The sequence below is a fragment of the Panicum virgatum genome, chromosome 5K (assembly GCF_016808335.1).
Source record: "Panicum virgatum strain AP13 chromosome 5K, P.virgatum_v5, whole genome shotgun sequence".
NCBI classification, from domain to species: Eukaryota; Viridiplantae; Streptophyta; class Magnoliopsida; order Poales; family Poaceae; genus Panicum; species Panicum virgatum.
In genome coordinates, this window is record NC_053140.1 from 56,901,648 (window position 1) to 56,920,121 (window position 18,474).

An 18,474-nucleotide genomic window follows, 5' to 3' on the forward strand; every position below is an offset into this window, starting at 1 on the left:
TGGGGAGGATCCTCCGTGAACACAGTACGCGCTCCAGATGATCAGTTTTTCAACCATTTCAGTTTTTTTTTTGAAAAGGAACCAACCATTTCAGATTTTTCAGTGGTGACTACCGCCATGGGGACCTCATTTCCCTGCAACTATTTGTCTCGTGACGCCCCCGTCCGGCTAGGCGCCGCCCATCAGCTCTGCTGGCCGCAGGCGCATGGCATGGCTGGGGCCGCACCCAGAGTCCCACAGGCCCCAGGAGCAGAGCAGATGACCTACCCGGCGCGGGCACGGGAGGATCACAGGATTACGCGCGCTGTCACACGAACTTTGCTTGCTGCTCCCCACTCCGAGGATTCCGGCCGTGGGGTGCTAGTGCTGCAGCAGTGCACGCCTGCTCCTGTTAATAGTTCAAGGCCTCTGCTTCCGTTGCGTGGAAAGCCAGCAAGATAGAACGAACATACGCAGAAAACGCAAATGCCTCCGATCTCCGTCTGTAGTAGTCTCTCCCCAGTACATGAACGTAAGGAAAAGTTTCGTCTAACATTTTTTTTACCGGAGTCACCGATAGTTTTCAGGCATTATTTCGCAATTTCACTCGTTTGGATCGACAGCACGCAAACCTGAACGTACTTTGGAACGAGAGATCAGACGGCAAGCCTTGTTTTCTAGTGTGGCTACGGAGTACTATACCAGCACCTATCACATTCCAAGATTTTGTTTGTTCGGACAGGACTGAGCAAGATAAGATCGTATGGGCTTCCTCCAAACTCCAGTAGCTGTCAACTTTCAGAAATGGTGGAGGAAAAAAGAGAGAGGGAACTCCAGTAGCTGTGGGTTGGAGCCCAGGCAGACGTGTCGCTCACGCTCACGGCTCACAGCCACCGTAGCCGAGCCGAGAAAGCGCTTGGCCGGTTGGCATGGCCCCTTCTCCTACCTCCCAAGATCACACCTTGACACCTTCCACGCCTCTTATATACAGCCTCACCGCTCATCTCCTGCTTCACCGAGTGACACACAGAGAGACATCAGATTTGCGTTGTCTCCCGTGCAGCCGAGTGGTTCAGGCTAGCTAGCTAGCTGTTGGGACCTGGGCGTGCTCCCCTGGACCGGGAAGGACACCACCCTTTCTCTTCCACCTCTGTTCGCCTCCATTTGGGTTTCAGGCCAAAGAGAGGCTAAGTTCATAGCCAAAGGGAGCTGAATTCAAGGGGACTGCGCCGAGATGGAGCACATCGCGAGGCTCTTCTTCGGAGTTTCCGGTGAGTTCCATGGCTGCCTCTCTTTCCCTCTCTGATGTTCCGTCCGTGCTTGTAAGCTAAGCGAAAACAAACAGAGTCTAAGCTTCTCTCTTGGCTGTGTTTTTTCAGGGAATGTCATTGCGCTCTTCCTCTTCCTGTCGCCTGTGTAAGTTTTGATTCCATGTAACCCGGCTTCTTCTGGTTCTTACTGTCTGAAATCGTGCTTAAAAAACAGAGAAGCAAGATACGTACTATTTAACAAAGACTAGAACACACACACACACACACACACACAGAGAGAGAGAGAGAGAGAGAGAGAGAGAGAGAGAGAGAAGGTTTTCTCATCTTCTAGGTTCAGTCCTTTTAAGTGAAATAGGGGAAACAGAACATTAAAAATATGAATGTCTGAATTTCCTGAAAAGCAAGTACCTTTATCATCTGGAATGCTTCTTTCTGCACAACCATGCCGCACCTTTTCCTGCTTCCTCCGCCTCAGCCATGACGGACTGACGGGCACGTACGCCGCATGTTTCTTCTGACCGGTTAGAAATCTGGTGAAATTTCTTGCAGCGTCACCTTCTGGAGGATCATCAAGAAGCGCTCGACGGAGGACTTCTCCGGCGTGCCCTACAACATGACGCTGCTCAACTGCCTCCTATCGGCTTGGTAACCAACTATTCTCGAACACAACCTGTGCATGAGCACACTTCACATCATTCGTGTTTCTTCAGAACAGATCACTTTTTTACCTCTCACTCATGTTTATTCGAGTTCACAATTCAGAGTCTATAGACCCATGCAGATTAGCTGGTCTGGATATTCTTAAGCAGGCTCATGTTACTATGTTAGTATGTATACCTCTAATATTCTTGCAACATGGCGGTGGCTGTAAATAAAACCAGTAAAACTGCCGTGCAGTAGGCGCCTGTTTTTACACTTCGGAAATACTGCATGATTTGCTGGATGAAGCAAGGATTGGCGCGTAGCGTTTACTGCCTCTGTCCAATTCGTCCTGTAGATAGAACGGTACTCGTGGACCCACCCGCCAGCACTGTGACAACGACTGCTGTGAACAAGAAAGCTTTTATGTGCCACAGTCCGTGGAGCCTGTCGGCACTGCCAGGATGGAGATGACATGTGGGCCACACGGGCCTTGTGCTAGCACATGCCGCTTCACGTTCAAGTGTTTGTGTAGGTCCAAAAAGTTCTCATGCTTTTTGGTTACGGATCTTTTAGTTATGATGATGATTTTGGTGTAGTACTTGTTTTCTCCGGTAGGAAAGAAAAGGTGCCGCCGTTTGATTTTCACAAACCCTTGCAGGGCCAAGCAAAGCGTTTTGCATGTGTTCATGTGTGTTCGGCCGTCGTCGTCTGAATTTTTGCTGAAGTTTTTGTCTGAATGAAATCATATAGGTACGGGCTGCCGTTCGTGTCCCCGAACAACATCCTGGTGACGACGATCAACGGGACGGGGTCGCTGATCGAGGCCATCTACGTGGTGATCTTCCTCATCTTCGCGGAGCGGCGGATCCGGCTGCGGATGCTGGGCCTGCTGGGCGTCGTCACCTCCATCTTCGCCGCGGTGGTGCTCATCTCGCTGCTGGCCCTCCACGGCAACGGCCGCAAGATCTTCTGCGGCCTCGCCGCCACCGTCTTCTCCATCTGCATGTACGCCTCGCCGCTCTCCATCATGGTAAGTGTAATGAAGCGGCGGAGCGATCTCGCCGTACACTCATGCTAGCTAGTCTCTTATCTCCATCGATGTGCGGAGTCGTGAGATGTGTGCTTGTGCAGAGGCTGGTGATCAAGACCAAGAGCGTGGAGTTCATGCCGTTCCTGCTCTCCCTGTCCGTGTTCCTCTGCGGCACCTCCTGGTTCATCTACGGCCTCCTCGGCCGCGACCCCTTCATCATCGTACGCCTTCTCGCTCTCCTCTCTCTGACTGACCTATCGAGATGTCCATTATCTTTTCAACACACCGGCAGGCAAATTAGCACTCAGATGACGAGACGATCCTATCCGCTGCCGGCCGTACGTGCTTGCGTGCCGCCGATGGGTACTTGGATGGAACCCACTCCCTGCCACGGCTAGCTAGCTGTTGCCGTTGAAGCTGAACGCCGCTGGCCGGCACAGTACCGTCCAGTGTCCATGCCCTTTTCGGTGTCCCCCACAACCAGCCAGAGCCAGGCGCACATGCCTGCCGCTGCCGAGCGATGCACGGTCACGGGCGCGGGCTCCAGCCTCCAGCAGTGTGGCCAGTGGCCACCACACCACACCCACAAGCAGGCGTGCACAGGCACAGTGAGCGCAAGTCGCAGCAACGCGATGCTCTCCCCCGCCGATGGGGACCGGCCGTGCGCCGCCCTCGGCTGTGCACCGACAGGGTTCGACCGAACAGAGCAGCAGCGCCGCGCCCTTTCTTGTCGAGACAGCGAACCGCAGCGCATCAGTGATCACTGATCAGTGTAGTCTAGGTGCCCTGATCGGCGAGACTAACATCCTGAACGCGTTCGTTCGTGCAGATCCCCAACGGGTGCGGGAGCTTCCTGGGCCTGGCGCAGCTGATCCTGTACGCCATCTACCGGAACAACAAGGGCGCCGCCGCGCCGGCCGGCAAGGGGGAGGCCGCCGCGGAGGTGGAGGACGCGAAGAAGGTGGCCGCCACAGTGGAGCTGGCCGACGCCACGACCAACAAGGTCGCCAGCCAGGTGTAGACTGCGGGCTCTGTACCCAAGGCTTGCTGGTGCCTGCAGGTTGGGAGGAGGTGGTGGTGGTGGTGGTGTCAGGCAGCCTGAAAAGCTAGGCCGCCTAATGGACGAATTAGTTTGCTGATGATGAAGAAGATTGTTGTTGCTTTCTTTGCCTTGCGCTGTCATTCTGATCTCGATCTCTCCCTAAAAATGTACCTTCTGGGAGAGCTATGACACAGGGTTATCAAAGTCGTGTCTCTGCAAGTGTGAAGTTTTCCTTTTGTTTCCCAATGGTTTTCTGATTTTCTCTCTCTCACTGTTTCTCTGAAAGAAAATGTACTGATCATTTTATGAGAAACTGAGCTGCCCAAGGGCTGAATCTAGACTGCATTGCCGTCACGGACATAACGGGCTGGAGAAGATCTCTGGCATCAGATGGGAATGGATCTGCTTGCCAAGAAGTGCCCTTGCTCTGTATCTTTGACATCTCCTATCTGAATTCTGAATGTTCATACTATTTTGGGTTACGAATGACATGCTGTTACCAGCACGCCCCAGACTATATTAATCTAATTATGAGTTTTACATGCTCGAGGAGGAGAGAGACGTTAAGAACTTAAAACTTCATATTTCTGTATTGACATTTTGGTGGTATCAAAATTGCCTCTTACTCAGAAGCAAACATATCATCCCATTACTAGGCATAGTAGATCAGAAACATAACCAACCATGCTTATTTACTGGATCATGGGTTGGACTTACGTTTTTTTCGCATCAATTTACTGATTGCTATTATTTCATCCATGAATAATGGATTTTGAGCTACTGTCTATTAAACTGAAATCAACACTGCATCTGATTCCTTTATAAACACAGTTTAAAAAGTTAATTTGGATATCCAGGTAACAAAGGCAAGGTTATTTTGTTCAACAAAGAAATGATAGGTGCTATTAAGTGGATCTTGTCTTATATTGAACTATTAACACAAACCCATGCCACATTTGCTCCCTATCATTGCTTCCTCAATTTTATGATATCCATGTGTTACCTGTAATTGGCTTTGTCATGATTCTTCTTAGGATGCGGATCAGAACATACCACCACATAATATTTTCAGTGTCCAATGTAAATATCACTAAACTAACGGTAAACTTCCTGATTTGTGCAAGATAATTCAAGTGAACTTTTCTTTAGGGCAATGCAAATTGCACAATCAAAAGAATTACATAGTGTTTTATTTGCATGAAGTTAACTCAGTTTGAGACACCAGACATTACACCATGAAGAAACAGCAGAGTAATCAGCTCCCAATAGTTCATGGGTGATTCCTGCTAGCTTACATCTGCTTGCACCTGACATCTATCGAACTATATGAGGCCCTGCTATCTTAATGATAATGAAATTGGGATATAACAGCTGTAAATAAATTACCTTGAAGAAGTTGCTGGACACGGCTTGTCCTTGGAGACACTACCATGGTGACAGATAAAATCACAAAGTTCCCTTTCAATTCCATAGTCAGATCTTGCAGATGTTTGTTTCTCGTGTCAATAGCAAAAACATATGTCTCAGGATGCAGGAATTCAGCCTTGGCAATCAAGAAGACAATATCTGAATTATCCATGCTGGGAGGGGGTAGAAAAACCAAGAGGTTCTCCAAGTTTCGCCCTACACTGCTATCCTTGTCCTGCGCTGACCTCGGCCGCAGCAGGAGTAGCATCCAGCTCTGCCCCTTGCACTACCTTCAACTGAGGAGTAGTGACGTTGTCAGCACCCAATTCCACGCCTTGCATATCATCAAGCTGTATAGAAGAGTTTTTGTCCTGCTCCTGAGAGGGGAGAGTATCCCAAAAAGGGTCTTGACTGACTTGAACCGCTTCCTCTGTAATTGGCGAGCGCTGTACTTTCCCTCATTTCCTCCTTAATTGAGGCAGCTCAACTTGGTCTCCCAGCACCTTTTGTTTGACAGGGGCGGAGATTTGTTTTTTTTTCTTGAGTCTTGTCAGACTTTTCTTTTTCATACAATCTCCTCATCCTCTCCCACTCAAGTTCATTCTCTTTGCCAGATCCATCAGCATCCTCATCAGAGTCTTCATCAGGTTTTTTTTGGAGGAGGAGTTGGTGGTGGTTCAGTAGCTTTCCCCTTGCCACCTTCAGACACAAATTTGAGTTCCCTGCCAACCTTGCCAAAGAAAACCTCCAGAAAACCATTCAATTTGTGTACCTCCCTAGCATTGATCTTAACCCTAACAGGACCTTCTCTGATTAACGACAGCTCATCAATTACTTCGACTTCACCAGCTAGTTCAGCAATCTGCCTAACTGCGTCTTCGTTTCTGGCCAGACTTGGTATTCCATGAATTTGGATCCAACCAGTCTAAAGGATAGAAGAAGCAGAGGCATCAAGATTGGATTTAGATACCATAGCAAATATGTTGTGGATAGCCAATTTCACACCATTGAATTTGGATAAAGTATCCAGCATGGCTTTGTTGGGGAAGACCACCAAATACTCAAGATCAGAGATCTGTCGAACCTTCCAGTCCCAGGAGCTATCAATCAAGTGTTTTAATTCCTCCTCAACCCAAGCAGCAGATGCTTTTCCACTGACAATCTGAATACTCCCCAGATTCTCATCAGTTTGAGAGGTTTGCGGCCCAGGTAACTGTAAGCTATGAAATCCCTGTCCTGGAAAGCCAAAACCAAACATCCTCATCTTGCAACCCAGGAGTTGTGGACACTGAGCAGCAATATGGCCAGATTTTTTGCAACTGAAGCAGAGGGGATCATTAGTGCAGGTTGCCTGATGATGACCATCTTGACCACACCACCTACATGTGCCAAAAATCCTGGCTCTCGAAGACCATGCTTCTCTGTCTTTCTGCTCGTCGCTCCTACCTTCGAAACTTTCACCACCAAGTCTATCGTGAACAGAAATTGTACCTTTGATTCCCTGTTGGGAGTTGTAACCAGTCTGACCAAAGCCACTGGCAGACCTCCCAGCATCATCACCTCTGAAATCCGTGGCCCTGCGCTTAATATCTATATGAGGCCCTGCTATCTTAATGCTAATGAAATTGGGATATAACAGCTGTAAATAAATTACCTTGAAGAAGCTGCTGGACACGTCTTGTCCTTGGAGACACTACCATGGTGACAGATAAAATTATCACAAATTTTCATTTCAACTCCGAACTCAGTCACATCTAGCAGATGTTTACTTCTCATGTCAATAGCAAAAACGTACGTCTCAGGATGTCGGAATTCAGCCTTGGCAAACAAGAAGACAGCATCTGAATTGCTGGGAGTGGGTAGAAAAACCAAGAGGTTCTCCAAGTTTCGCCTTGGGTCGGCAGCCACACTGTTATCCTTGTCCTGGTGTGACTTCGGCCGCAGCAGTTGGTACTTCAGCAGTCGCCTTCGCATCTGTTGATCAAAGCTGATGATGTCTCCGTGGACTGGCAGGCAATCCATCTTCCAGTCCTCAAAGGAATTGGTTAGGTTGCAGTTGTTCCATGCGGTGACTGTCCATCCATCAAATCTGAAACTGGGATACCAACTTTTCTTGTCCTTATCCGGAAGGCGTTCGTAAATGATATCTAAATCAACAAACCTGAGGCAGCGCTTTTCCTTGATGAAAGCAATGCCCCGGTACAGCTTTGGACATCGAAAATCAATCGTAGTCTCACCATTGGGTAGATACATTGCCCTCGGCAACGGCAAAGGCACGCCTCGGAGCTCAGGCTCTGGAATGAGAACATCGCAGAGAAGGATACCCCTCCAGAGATCGACCCAGCCCATGGCCCCCTTTTCACCCCCAAGTGTGATCACGGTGCATGTTGAATGATGCAAGAACCGACAAGCATCCCCATCCCTTGTGATCTCCACTGGAAATTCGGTCTGAGGCGCCTCCAGAGACACCTATCGGTTTGTCCATCTCCGGGTCGCTGAGTGAAACAAGTGAAGCATGAACACATTGGGGTCGGTTGTGGGCGCCGAGTTGAGCGTGGGCACCAGCGCGGCGACGGTGTAGCCGCCGTTACCCCAAGGTAGGAGGCCGACATCCTCGTCACGGAAGGCGACGGGGCTGGGGTTGCGGATCAGTTCGAGCGACGCGCTATCGACACGGTAGACGAAGTAGTCGCACTCCTCCATGAGGACGCAGCCGGGCTGGCGGCAGCGGATGGCGACGCGGAAGAGGATCAGCCCTTCCACCACGCATAGGATGCGGGGAAGCTCCGAGAAGGCGCTGGGATCCAGATCGGGGGCATATACGTAGAGGCGGGAGAGGAGCGGCGGGCGCTCGCTCCAGAAGGACGCCACGATTACGTCCATGTTCCTCGTCCAGCCACCGACGGTGGTGTGGTTGCGTTCGTCGCCGATGCAGCCGTATCCGTCGACCAGGACCTCCTCCAAGCCACAGAAGGCGGCGGCGGCGGCGGCAGCGGTTGCCATGGACGGGAGTGGATGCGGATCGATGGATGGAGCGGAGCCGCGGGTACGGGAGAAGCGATGAGTACGGTGGCGCCGCCGCACCCGCACACGAGGGGGAAGAGAAGAAGGCAGATGCTTCGGGGCTCGAGTAAATTGGGCCAACGAAAAGTTCCACCAAAGTGCAGCAGCCCATTAGCGCGTTGGCGACGTGCGGAGGAGCAGGGCGTGCAGAACAGGCGAGCGGAATCAAGCGTTTTTTTCATTTTTATATAAAAAAAACAAAATTTCAAAAACATATGTCGAATAGTGAATTTTTCAAAAATGGGTGCCTGTCGCCCAGGTGCCTGTCGCACACTGGATGGGCGACAGGACCTAAATGTAAAAAAAATTTATATTTAGGTCCTGGCGCCCAGGGCGCATTAAACAGTGAACTTGTAAAATCGATATAAAATCGTAAAAAAATAAAAAAATACAAACTCAACTGTTCTGGATTCTATGAAACAAGATCTACAACTTTTGTTACATAAAGTTTTTAATTTGATCAATGTATCTTGCTCTATTTTAAATACCAGTTTAATGCACTTTTATTTAAATCTCAAGATCCATCCTTTGGATGCATGTCATCTTTGACCAGAGTGTTGCATATGGTGAGAATAGACTTGTACAAAATTGGTAGGCCTAGAAAACATTTCTAGAATAAGTTTTTAAATTAGATCTTGCAATATGTCTAGTTTAAATGGGTTATTTATCCATGCTGCTATACTGAGTATTAGAAGTCATAACTTTTATAGTACCATTATTTTATTTCCTAAGAGCTATAAAAAAAGTTTGGTAAATTTTAGATAAGCACAACTAGACCAAATGAATTATTTTAGATTTTTCTAGGTACAAGAACTATTTTATTGATTTAGATACATTGATCAAATGAAAAACTTTATGTAACAGAAGTTGTAGATATTATTTCATAGAATCCAGAACAGTTGAGTTTGTATTTTTTCGATTTTTCTAAGATTTTATATCGATTTTACAAGTTCACTGTTTAATGCGCCCTGTACGCTAGGACCTAAATGTAAATATTTTTTACATTTAGGTCCTGTCGCCCACTGGATGAGCGATAGGCACCCTGTCGCCCATTTGGGGGCGACAGGCACCCATTTTTGAAAATTTCACTATTCGACATATATTTTTGAAGTTTGCTTTTTTTAAATATAAAAATGAAAAAAACGCCGGAATCAACGTAGCTGGAGGAGGCCCACTAGGACCAGCAGGGGGGCCCAAGCTGCAAATGCAAAAGCGGCAAGTCACCGGGTTTCGGATGCTGGTGCTGGGCCACAAACTAAAACTCCGAAACCCGCTAACCCGCACCTCTTCCTTCCGGAGGAAGGAGCCGGGCCAACCGCTCCCTTTCCGCGCGCATATATAAACCGCCGCAGCGAACTCCACCCAATTTCCCTCAAGAAGCACACCGACCCGGCTGGCCCCACTAGCAGGCGGGCGCGATCCAGAGGGGCGGAGGACCTATCCGTAATTTTTAGGAAGTTTCGGGAGGGGAGGATGCCGATAGACATGCCGCGGGGGCTCCCCTTCGCCGTCGACACGTGGGGCCCCTCCTCCCGCCACCGGCGCCACCGCTTCCTCACCCATGCGCACCGGGACCACCTCGTCGGCGCCGGTGCCGCCGCGGATGGGTCCGGCGGGACCGTCTACGCCACCCGCCTCACCTTGGCCCTCGCGCTTCGCCACTTCCCCCAGGTAATAACTCCCCTCGCTCGCTCCCTGTATGTTCTGTTTTGCCTCCCCGGCAAATTGTTTCTGTGGGTGGCGTGGGGGCGTGTTTGCTAAACGCTCTTGGGGCCGTGGTGGCACAGCTGGAGAGCTGGGGGTTCGTGGAGATGGAGGTGGGGACTGGGGAGGACGGTGGCGGTGGATGATCCCGCCGGCGCCTTCTCCGTCACCGCGTACGACGCAAATCACTGCCCTGGTAATTAGTTCGTTTCAAAATATTCCACTCTTGCCCGTGTCATAACAGTGCGGTTCATTTCAGTCGGTGCATAAAACTTGCCGACTTGGTAATTAGGCGAGAAAACTCAATTATTTGCCGAGCAAATGTAATGAACATGTGCGCTTTAGTTTACAGTGTCAACAACGAGATGCGATTGATTTTTTATATGAGAGTTAATAAAATGTAAACGTAATGCTATGCTATTGCTTTGTGTAGAGATCATATGCCCGTTCTTCTGTTTGATTTGAGCTCGCTATGCTCATTTTGGGATTTGAGAAGTTAAGGAGAGCATAAGGCTTATGCTTGGCCTTTTTGGTGATTTCAGGGGCGGTCATGTTCTTGTTTGAGGGTCAATTTGGTGCCATACTTCACACAGGGGACTGTCGGCTTACATCGGATTGTGTACAGAATCTGCCAATGAAATACATAGTGAAGAAACGAGAAGAAAACATTTGCCGACTTGACTTTGTGTTTCTGGATTGCACCTTCTCCAAATGCTTCCTCAAGCTACCAAGCAAGGAATCAGCAATCCAGCAGGTTGCCCTTTCTTCTGAGACTAATATGTTCTGGTTGTTCTGACAACAGGGATAATTACAATCGAGAAATGATTCAGTGATTGCAGGTTATAGCGTGCATATGGAAGCATCCACATGCACCTTACGTTTACCTTGCTTGTGACCTTCTTGGGCATGAAGATATCCTAGTTGAGGTGTCAAGGACATTTGGATTGAAGATTTATATTGACCGGAAATTGGATTGTTTTAAAGCGCTGTCGCTCACAGCCCCTGAAATCATCACTGATGATCCATCTTCTCGCTTTCAGGTCTGATAATTCATGGAACACATTCAAGAATTTGCTTTACTAAGCCGTCCATCTGTAGAAATAATTATCTCACTCTCTCACAGTATTTACAGTCAGCAGTCATTATGTCTTTATAATACACATGGAAGAAAAACTGTTCTGTTTCCATTTCAAAGAAGAACAATTTCTGAACATGATGCCAGTCGTAACATCATGGTTCTTTTCATCTGGAAATCAATAAACACAGAAATTGTTTTTTTGGGATATTGAGTCCACCACCACCTAAATTTTTGTAATCATTCACCTGCTGATGTATATTGCATCAAGTGATTCCTTACCTTATTTCTTATTGGTTGCAATTCTTAACTCTGCAGATTGTCGGATTCCACCAATTATATGATACAGCAAGTAGGAAGCTTGAAGAAGCAAGGGCAAGTCTCCAGCCGGGAACCCTTGTTTATTCGTCCATCAACACAGTGGCATGCAATCTGTGCTCAAAGCTAGAAACCCAGCCTAACAGAAGCTGAGCAGGATGAGTTTGGAGTATGGCATATTTGTTTCTCCATTCACTCCTCTCGTGATGAGTTGGAGCAGGCGCTGCAACTTCTGCAGCCTCAGTGGGTCATTTCAACAACTCCCCCGTGCTTCGCTATTGAGCTCAGCTATGTAAAGAAACATTGTTTTAAGACCCGTTTAAAAGCTGATGATCCGCTGTGGAAAATATTCAGAGATCCCCTTCAAAAGTCGGTGTCCTCCCCTTGTTCAGTGCTTGCTTCTGAAACACATAAAGACAAATATCGCTCAGATTTTGTTGACGAGGATGATCATTCATCATCCTCCAGTGAAGAATGTACATATCTAAACGTCAGGACCCTTGAACTGAATTTTGTGCCGTCCCCTCCACCTGAGGAACCAGACATTACATTGTTTGGAAGAGCCAGGTTCGGATCTCAGGCAATTGACATAATGAAAGAAGAACTATGCAACCAGTACAATGCCTTTGAACTTGAAGAAGCTAGGGCATGTGCACCGGCGGATTTGGTTCGTGGTAATAGTGAAGATGTTGAGACTAATTCTGCAACAGGTTGCATTATGAAGGAGGCACCGACCTCCCATCATGATCACCAGGAAGCTGGAAATGAGGTGGGTTTTTGTCAGCATGAAGCATACTCAAGGCAACTAGAAGCATTTCAGGCCGAGTCATTGCCCACAGTTCAAAGTAATATTTTAGTGCTTGATGATCAGTATGGAAAGTTTGAAGCTGCAGTAGAGTCAAAATCATTAAGTTCTTCTGAAGACTCGAGCCTTTCCATAGTCAGAAGTGGAGAAGCAACTACTTGTCAAAAGGAACCCTTGTGCATTATTGGATCATCCGAACGCTTGAATCCAAGTTTGAAGAGGCTTTACAGGTCAAGGAATATCCCTGTTCCACAACCTCTCCGTCACTCGTCAGACTTTTGGATTCCTCTAAGCGGGTCAAAATGCAACCAAGTACTAATTATAGTTTGTTGAATTCACGGCACAGCTTACCCTGACCACATGATTGTGCTCATACCTGTATATGGCAAAAATATTTAAGATTCTCGTGAGTATGTACCCAGCTTATTTCTGAAGAGGATACCTGTACGAGAGCTCTGTACAATTTCCAAGATGTTGTTTTACAATACAGAGTATTGTTGTAATCACATGACAATTCTACTGGATTACTTGAGTGATTTGTTCTTCTACCATCCTTGGCTAGGCATTGAGTGGTTTCAAATCTGTTACCGAGTCAAAAGTTTGTTATAATCTGACAAGGATTTTGCTAGAGCATTCAGAGTTCTTTGACTCAGGTTTCCAAATAGTTCCCCAATGGGTATTCCAGCAATACTTAATTTTGTACATGAAGCAGATTTGACATGTTATGATTCGGTCCTAAAATACAAATCAATCATGTGAGAAGATGATAGTGTACTACCATACAACATAGCACAGGGGTAATCAGCCAAACTCAATTATTTCCGACAAGCAGACATCTAAGATTAGGTAAGGTTCAGTTAACAGCCCAGTGGTTCACATCTTTTTGCAGTATGCACCAGAAGCTCCTAACATACAGCAATACTAATGCAACTCATCAGCTCTAATGCTCTATTGCCATGCGGAGGAGACGATGAGAGTTTTCTTCCCCCAGCCGAAGTGAAGTCCCCCATGGTCCTCTTCGAACTTATACCTGTCGCAGTACGATTTCAGTATTGATTTTATTCCACTGATGACATTGCTGTTAAATGGGCACGGTGTGAAGCCAGCCATTGTCATTCTCGCTCTCCATTTCCCAGCAACTTCGTATCTGCAGCATAAACAATTTCACTATCAGTTATACTGTATTGCAGGTTTTACATGTTTTTTCAGGAAAAAAAAGGTAAGAATTGCAGGATGTATGACTAGAGAGAAGCGCCAGGGTGTACCTCTCCACACGATCAGGACCTTCACAAGCTAAGATGTTAACAATTTCCCGTGCAAGGCACTGCCTCTCCACATTCATCCTATCCGGACTTTCCCTTGGAAGTGTAGCATCCAGTGAATCGAAAAGTGCAGCGTAGTAATCATAGACTTCACGGAACCTGTGAAAGCCAGATGTTAATGTTAGTACTATTGGTAAGGATTGAACAACTGAAACAAAATAATAGTTAAAGGCAACAGCATAACCCTGAGTATATAATAATCTAGAGCTGATTGCAAGAAAATATCTTCTAAGGTCACTAACCTTGTGAGAAAGGGTGCAGTATTAGTATTGGCATCCTGTTCAACAAGGGTCACTAACTTTGGTTGGAGACCCTTTACCATGCGAAGGAGCTGGTCTCTCTCATTCACAATCGAAACACTCTCATCAGGAAGGTGGTGCAGCTGGAATGCAAAATTGACTGCAAGTGCTTCCCCAGGACGGCAATCTAGCATTGCAGGTGTAACATCCCCGAGATTAGCACCCACTGCCCTGAACTCAAAAGATAGTCCACAGTCCTGTGCAAGCTGCTCTAGGCGTTTCCCAATGACCTTCAGACCTCCAATTGGCCTCTGCACCGTCTCAGGGTCATCAACACCAGTTATCCTCAAATGCTGTGGTTTGTTTGCATTGTTTTTCAGAAATTGTATCAATGTAATGTATTGGCTGCCCTGATTGATATCAAAGTCGATAATGTGCAATCTTTCTTCACCTTTGCAGGCTTCAAGTATAGCATAACTAGCAGCCATGAAACCCAAACGGAAGCATGGACATATTTCAAAGAGGATTTGCATTGCTGAGAGCTGATAAAGAGTTGGAGGATCCTTGCAAGTCAAGGCCTTGTAGATGCCATTCCCTGAAGCTACTATTCTTGCAGCAAGGCCCTCCACCAGGTAAGCTGCAATCCTCTGAGAAGGGTCCCCTTGAATTGAGACCATCTGACGGAGGTCTGATATGATCGCCTGTGCTTCATCTATGTTGTATTCGGATAATGCTGTGGCACAATCAAATAACAACTGCTTTGGAGTCCGTGTGGCTCTACTATTGCTAACAGCACAACTGATGCTTGATTCTGATTCTTTTGGTGAATTTGGAAGCAATACATTCCTCATTGGATCAACCCATTCATCATTTATGCTACTTGCCTGTGAAATCTCGAACAAGATGTCATCACCATCCTCAAGTAAAGCATGCTCTAGCTCCTGAAGTTTCAATCTAATCTCGTCTTCATCAAACTCTACTTCAATTTCAGAGCTTTGAGTATCTGATACAGACTGGGAGTTCTGCTGAGAGACATTGGAGGCCGCTGGTGATTCTTTTGCTGCATCAGAGCATGAGTTGGACTGTGTATCTGCAACACTCAGAGATCGTCCATCAGCATTTAAAGGGTATGGTGTTAGTGAAGCCTGTTGACTGTAAAAAGAGTTTTGAAATGCAGCCGATGGTGATCCAGTGAAACCCATGTGCCCATACTCACCATTGTATGGTTCAGGGCCATAACGGAACAACTGTGTATCAGAGGAAAATCTTCGTACAGCGAAGTTTGAACTTGGTGCAGCAAATTTATGGATGTAAAAATTATCTGTGTAAGCTGTTGACGGGTCTGCTCGCCTAACGAAAGACATAACTTTCCTCAAACACTTCTAGACCTTTTACGCTGAACTGGCTCAAAATCTCAGGTAAGTCCAAATCAATTTGCAGCTTTCTCTGGTTGAACTGATTGAGAAAACCGTATGATCCCTGAAATGAGAAAAAGGTGTGTCAGCTAACCACATGAAACACAATAACAGTGTTGGAAATATGCAAAGCTACTTTTGACTGGTCAGCACACTTTCAGTTGTCGGTAAACACAATGCATCATTATTCTTTTGATTACTCCATAGATAAAAAGTTAATGGGACGTTCTTTAGGGAAACCACAGCACTGATAGTAGGCATCACTAGATTAAACATTTGAACACCTGGAACACAGTTCTTTTTCTCAGTACTAGAATATCACTCGATCCCTCTGCTTTTTTTTTTTGAAAGCACCAGGAGCACTGGGGAATCATGTAAGAACTCAGTCGGACATCTATGCTGACCACGCGCTCAACGCAGATGGGCTGCCGGGAAATCCGAGGACGCGCCTACCGGAATGCACACACGCGCACACACACACCCCACCCCACACACACCCACGCACCCGGTACCCTCTCTGGGGAAAATCCCCCGTGAGCACCGCACGTTCGAGCAGGCGCTCGAACGCGGGCAGGTTGGCTTCCGCACCTGGGGAGCCAACCACCCGAGCTAACGCTCAGTCTCACTCGATCCCTCTGCTGAACCTCCAGTTTCACCGCTTGAATTTCACTGTTGATATACGTAAAGAACTCAAGCAGCCATACGTATTCCAAGCAAGGTGGAATTAGAATTCTCTGGAGCTTTTGGTAAAAGGTTGGCGACTAACATGCAACTTCTAGAACATGGTAAGCATTAAGCAACTACGCATACCTAGGGGGTGTTTAGTTCATTTTGCAAAATTGTGTAAAGATGTAAAGAGGGCATTTGAAGTACTAAATGAAGTCTATTTGCAAAACTTTTTGCATAGATGGGTTGTAAATCGCGAGACGAATCTAATGATGCTAATTAATCTATGTTTAATCAATAATTAGCGGATGGTTACTGTAGCATCACTGTTGCAAATCATGGATTAGGTAGGCTCATTAGAATCGTCTCGCGATTTACAGCCCATCCATGCAAAAAGTTTTGTAAATAGACTTCATTTAGTACTTCAAATTAGCAAGATTCCGTTTCACTTTAATGCGTTTACAGCTTTTTTGCAAAAACCTGTAAAGATCTAAACAGGGCCCTAGTATGTGATATTTGACTGAATGCTGTCCTCTCCAAATGTGATATTTGACTGAATGCTGTCCTCTCCAAAAGATTGGCAATATTGACTGATTACAATGTTCCACACAAGGAAAATAAAAGACCAGCTGATTACCAGGTATTGAGGGAAAAATGGTAAACTAGGAGAGAATAATAAGCATACTTAAATTAAACACGGTGGATGGCACTGATTAGCAGAGTCAAATATCACCATATAAAAGACTACACATCAGAAATGCCAAGACCAAGATAAACACAATACAGCTCATATGCGCCACAATTATGAAAATGGTCAACTTTTAGATAAAAGAGTCAACAGCACGCCGTTCTCTTGGAGCAAAAAAAAGAAAAAAAAAAGAAGAAAAAATCTGCTCAAACTTTGATCAGACCTCCAACAGAGAAGTACTCAAATTTTAGCTAAAACACATCAAGCAGATTAGAACCAATCACACCAAAACGGACATCTGTTTCCCCTGGCAACATCACCCTGGTATTCTCTACAGGCGGACTTCTTATTGCCCAACTAATTTTACACACCCTCTTAACAACGTTACAACATGAACAGGCATGATTCAAACATGTCCTTTTAGAGAGGCACCAAGAAGCTTACATGCTTCAAGTTAGCAACTTGGATCACACGAAAAACGTCCTTGAAATCCATAAGCAGCAAGGACGAAAGGAAAAAAAACAAAACAAAATAGAAGCAGGCAAGCAGCAAACAAAAGAGTCAATCTTGCAAGCAAGGAAGCAAGAGGTACTCACGGCCAGGGAGATGATTCCAGCAAGTACAGGGGCGAATCAATGGGGCGGCGGCATGAGCAGGATCGGAGACCGGCCGGCGAGGTGGGAAACGGAGGGAGGCGACGACGCGGAGGTGCGGCACGGGAAATGGGGAGCAGCTGCAGCCGGAGAAGGGGAGGAAAGGAATGGGTGGGCTGGTTAGTTGGGGCCTTGGGGGGCTAGGGAGTGGCGGCGAAGTCCTATATGTCATACGGTGGTGGGGCTCGGTCAGGACGACCGGCGGCTGTGCCGCGGATCCTCTGCGCCGCCTTCCAACTCTGTTCCCACCACTTTGGTTCGGCATCCTACTATTTGAGGCTCATCCAATCTTCCCACTTCAATTCCTATATACTCCCTCCGTTCGGAAATGATCTACATATTTTGACTAGAGAAAGTCATTCAAAGTAAAGTTTGACTTATTAATCACTCTTAGAATATAATGTCAATTACGAATAACTCAATGTCATCTCAAAACCTCTTTGAATACATATGTATTGACATAAATTTTATAAACTAATTATACATATAATTTAACTAATTATTAGTCAAAGTTTATAAAGTTTGACTTTCTCTAGTCAAAATATGTAGATCATTTCCGAACGGAGGGAGTATATAAAAAAACTCTCTTTTCAATGAGCCTCTACGTGGACTCGTGATTGAAACATTCATGGCTCCGCAGCATTTATCCAGTTCTTTTTATAACTAAGAGTAGCTCTTCAGTGCTCTGTATGGAGGTGATTTTGTGAAGATCTAAATCTTGCAAGCATCAGATAAAAAAAATGGATGGCGTGATCTTGAAGACCAAGTAAACATTGAAGAACGACGTACGTTGACAATTGTTGAAGAGGGGAAGTTCATGAAAAATCCATACATCTACTAAATTTTGACAAGATATTGGCTAGCCTTGACATTTTTCAAAGAGACAACCTAGTGTTCTAGAACACCATCTTTTGTGGCAAAGAGTCAAGGTCATTCTAGAGAATAAGAGGCATGCACGGTTTTCCAGGGTTTCTATATGAAGTCATGAAACCAGAAGCTCGCAAGGAAATAAAGACTCGATGGCCTTGGGATTTTTACATGATTATTAAGATCATACATGTACAGTCACAGCGTTTGTGTCGCCGGAGACATTTTGCAGGTCAGGTCAACCAAGGCTACTACACTGCAGGTCTGCAGGACCTGGTCTCGTCCACC

General features: G+C 46.4%; 3 protein-coding genes and 1 pseudogene across 8 annotated transcripts; 2 read left to right on the forward strand and 2 right to left on the reverse strand.

Moving 5' to 3' along the window:
* Positions 1 to 792: 792 nt before the first annotated feature.
* On the forward strand, positions 793 to 4,302 carry LOC120708874 (bidirectional sugar transporter SWEET1a). Its single transcript, XM_039994295.1, has 6 exons — positions 793 to 1,250; positions 1,359 to 1,395; positions 1,800 to 1,895; positions 2,643 to 2,922; positions 3,024 to 3,143; positions 3,752 to 4,302. The coding sequence occupies exons 1-6, from the start codon at positions 1,214 to 1,216 to the stop codon at positions 3,941 to 3,943; spliced, it is 762 nt and encodes a 253-aa protein (XP_039850229.1). The 5' UTR covers positions 793 to 1,213; the 3' UTR covers positions 3,944 to 4,302.
* A 790-nt stretch (positions 4,303 to 5,092) lies between these two features.
* On the reverse strand, positions 5,093 to 8,501 carry LOC120708875. Of its 3 annotated transcripts, XM_039994297.1 has the most exons (3): positions 7,026 to 8,501; positions 5,351 to 6,948; positions 5,093 to 5,271 (listed from the first exon to the last, which is right to left on the reverse strand). In XM_039994297.1, the coding sequence occupies exons 1-2, from the start codon at positions 7,718 to 7,720 to the stop codon at positions 6,297 to 6,299; spliced, it is 1,347 nt and encodes a 448-aa protein (XP_039850231.1). In that variant the 5' UTR covers positions 7,721 to 8,501; the 3' UTR covers positions 5,093 to 5,271; positions 5,351 to 6,296. The 3 variants fall into 2 exon arrangements, with proteins under 3 accessions (XP_039850231.1, XP_039850230.1, XP_039850232.1); XM_039994296.1 differs by having other exon boundaries at positions 5,093 to 6,948.
* A 1,296-nt stretch (positions 8,502 to 9,797) lies between these two features.
* Positions 9,798 to 12,884, forward strand: LOC120708877 (annotated as a pseudogene).
* A 106-nt stretch (positions 12,885 to 12,990) lies between these two features.
* Positions 12,991 to 17,456, reverse strand: LOC120708878 (scarecrow-like protein 1). 4 transcript variants are annotated; one of them, XM_039994301.1, is made up of 6 exons: positions 17,263 to 17,456; positions 16,481 to 16,568; positions 15,114 to 15,376; positions 13,901 to 14,987; positions 13,602 to 13,757; positions 12,991 to 13,483 (listed from the first exon to the last, which is right to left on the reverse strand). In XM_039994301.1, the coding sequence occupies exons 3-6, from the start codon at positions 15,259 to 15,261 to the stop codon at positions 13,285 to 13,287; spliced, it is 1,590 nt and encodes a 529-aa protein (XP_039850235.1). In that variant the 5' UTR covers positions 15,262 to 15,376; positions 16,481 to 16,568; positions 17,263 to 17,456; the 3' UTR covers positions 12,991 to 13,284. The 4 variants fall into 4 exon arrangements, with proteins under 4 accessions (XP_039850235.1, XP_039850236.1, XP_039850233.1 ...); XM_039994302.1 differs by lacking the exon at positions 16,481 to 16,568; XM_039994299.1 differs by having other exon boundaries at positions 13,901 to 15,376.
* Between the last annotated feature and the right edge of the window lie 1,018 nt (positions 17,457 to 18,474).

Coding starts and splice junctions, on each gene's coding strand:
- LOC120708874 (XM_039994295.1), top strand. CDS start 1,214: ATGGAGCACATCGCGAGGCTCTTCTTCGGAGTTTCCG. Junction 1,251..1,358: donor GCTCTTCTTCGGAGTTTCCG/GTGAGTTCCATG, acceptor GTGTTTTTTCAG/GGAATGTCATTGCGCTCTTC. Junction 1,396..1,799: donor TTCCTCTTCCTGTCGCCTGT/GTAAGTTTTGAT, acceptor AATTTCTTGCAG/CGTCACCTTCTGGAGGATCA.
- LOC120708875 (XM_039994297.1), bottom strand. CDS start 7,720: ATGGGCTGGGTCGATCTCTGGAGGGGTATCCTTCTCTGCGATGTTCTC. Junction 6,949..7,025: donor TGTCCAGCAGCTTCTTCAAG/GTAATTTATTTA, acceptor TATTAAGCGCAG/GGCCACGGATTTCAGAGGTG.
- LOC120708878 (XM_039994300.1), bottom strand. CDS start 15,261: ATGTCTTTCGTTAGGCGAGCAGACCCGTCAACAGCTTACACAGATAAT. Junction 13,758..13,900: donor ACTGCACCCTTTCTCACAAG/GTTAGTGACCTT, acceptor TGGCTTTCACAG/GTTCCGTGAAGTCTATGATT. Junction 13,484..13,601: donor GGTCCTGATCGTGTGGAGAG/GTACACCCTGGC, acceptor TTTATGCTGCAG/ATACGAAGTTGCTGGGAAAT.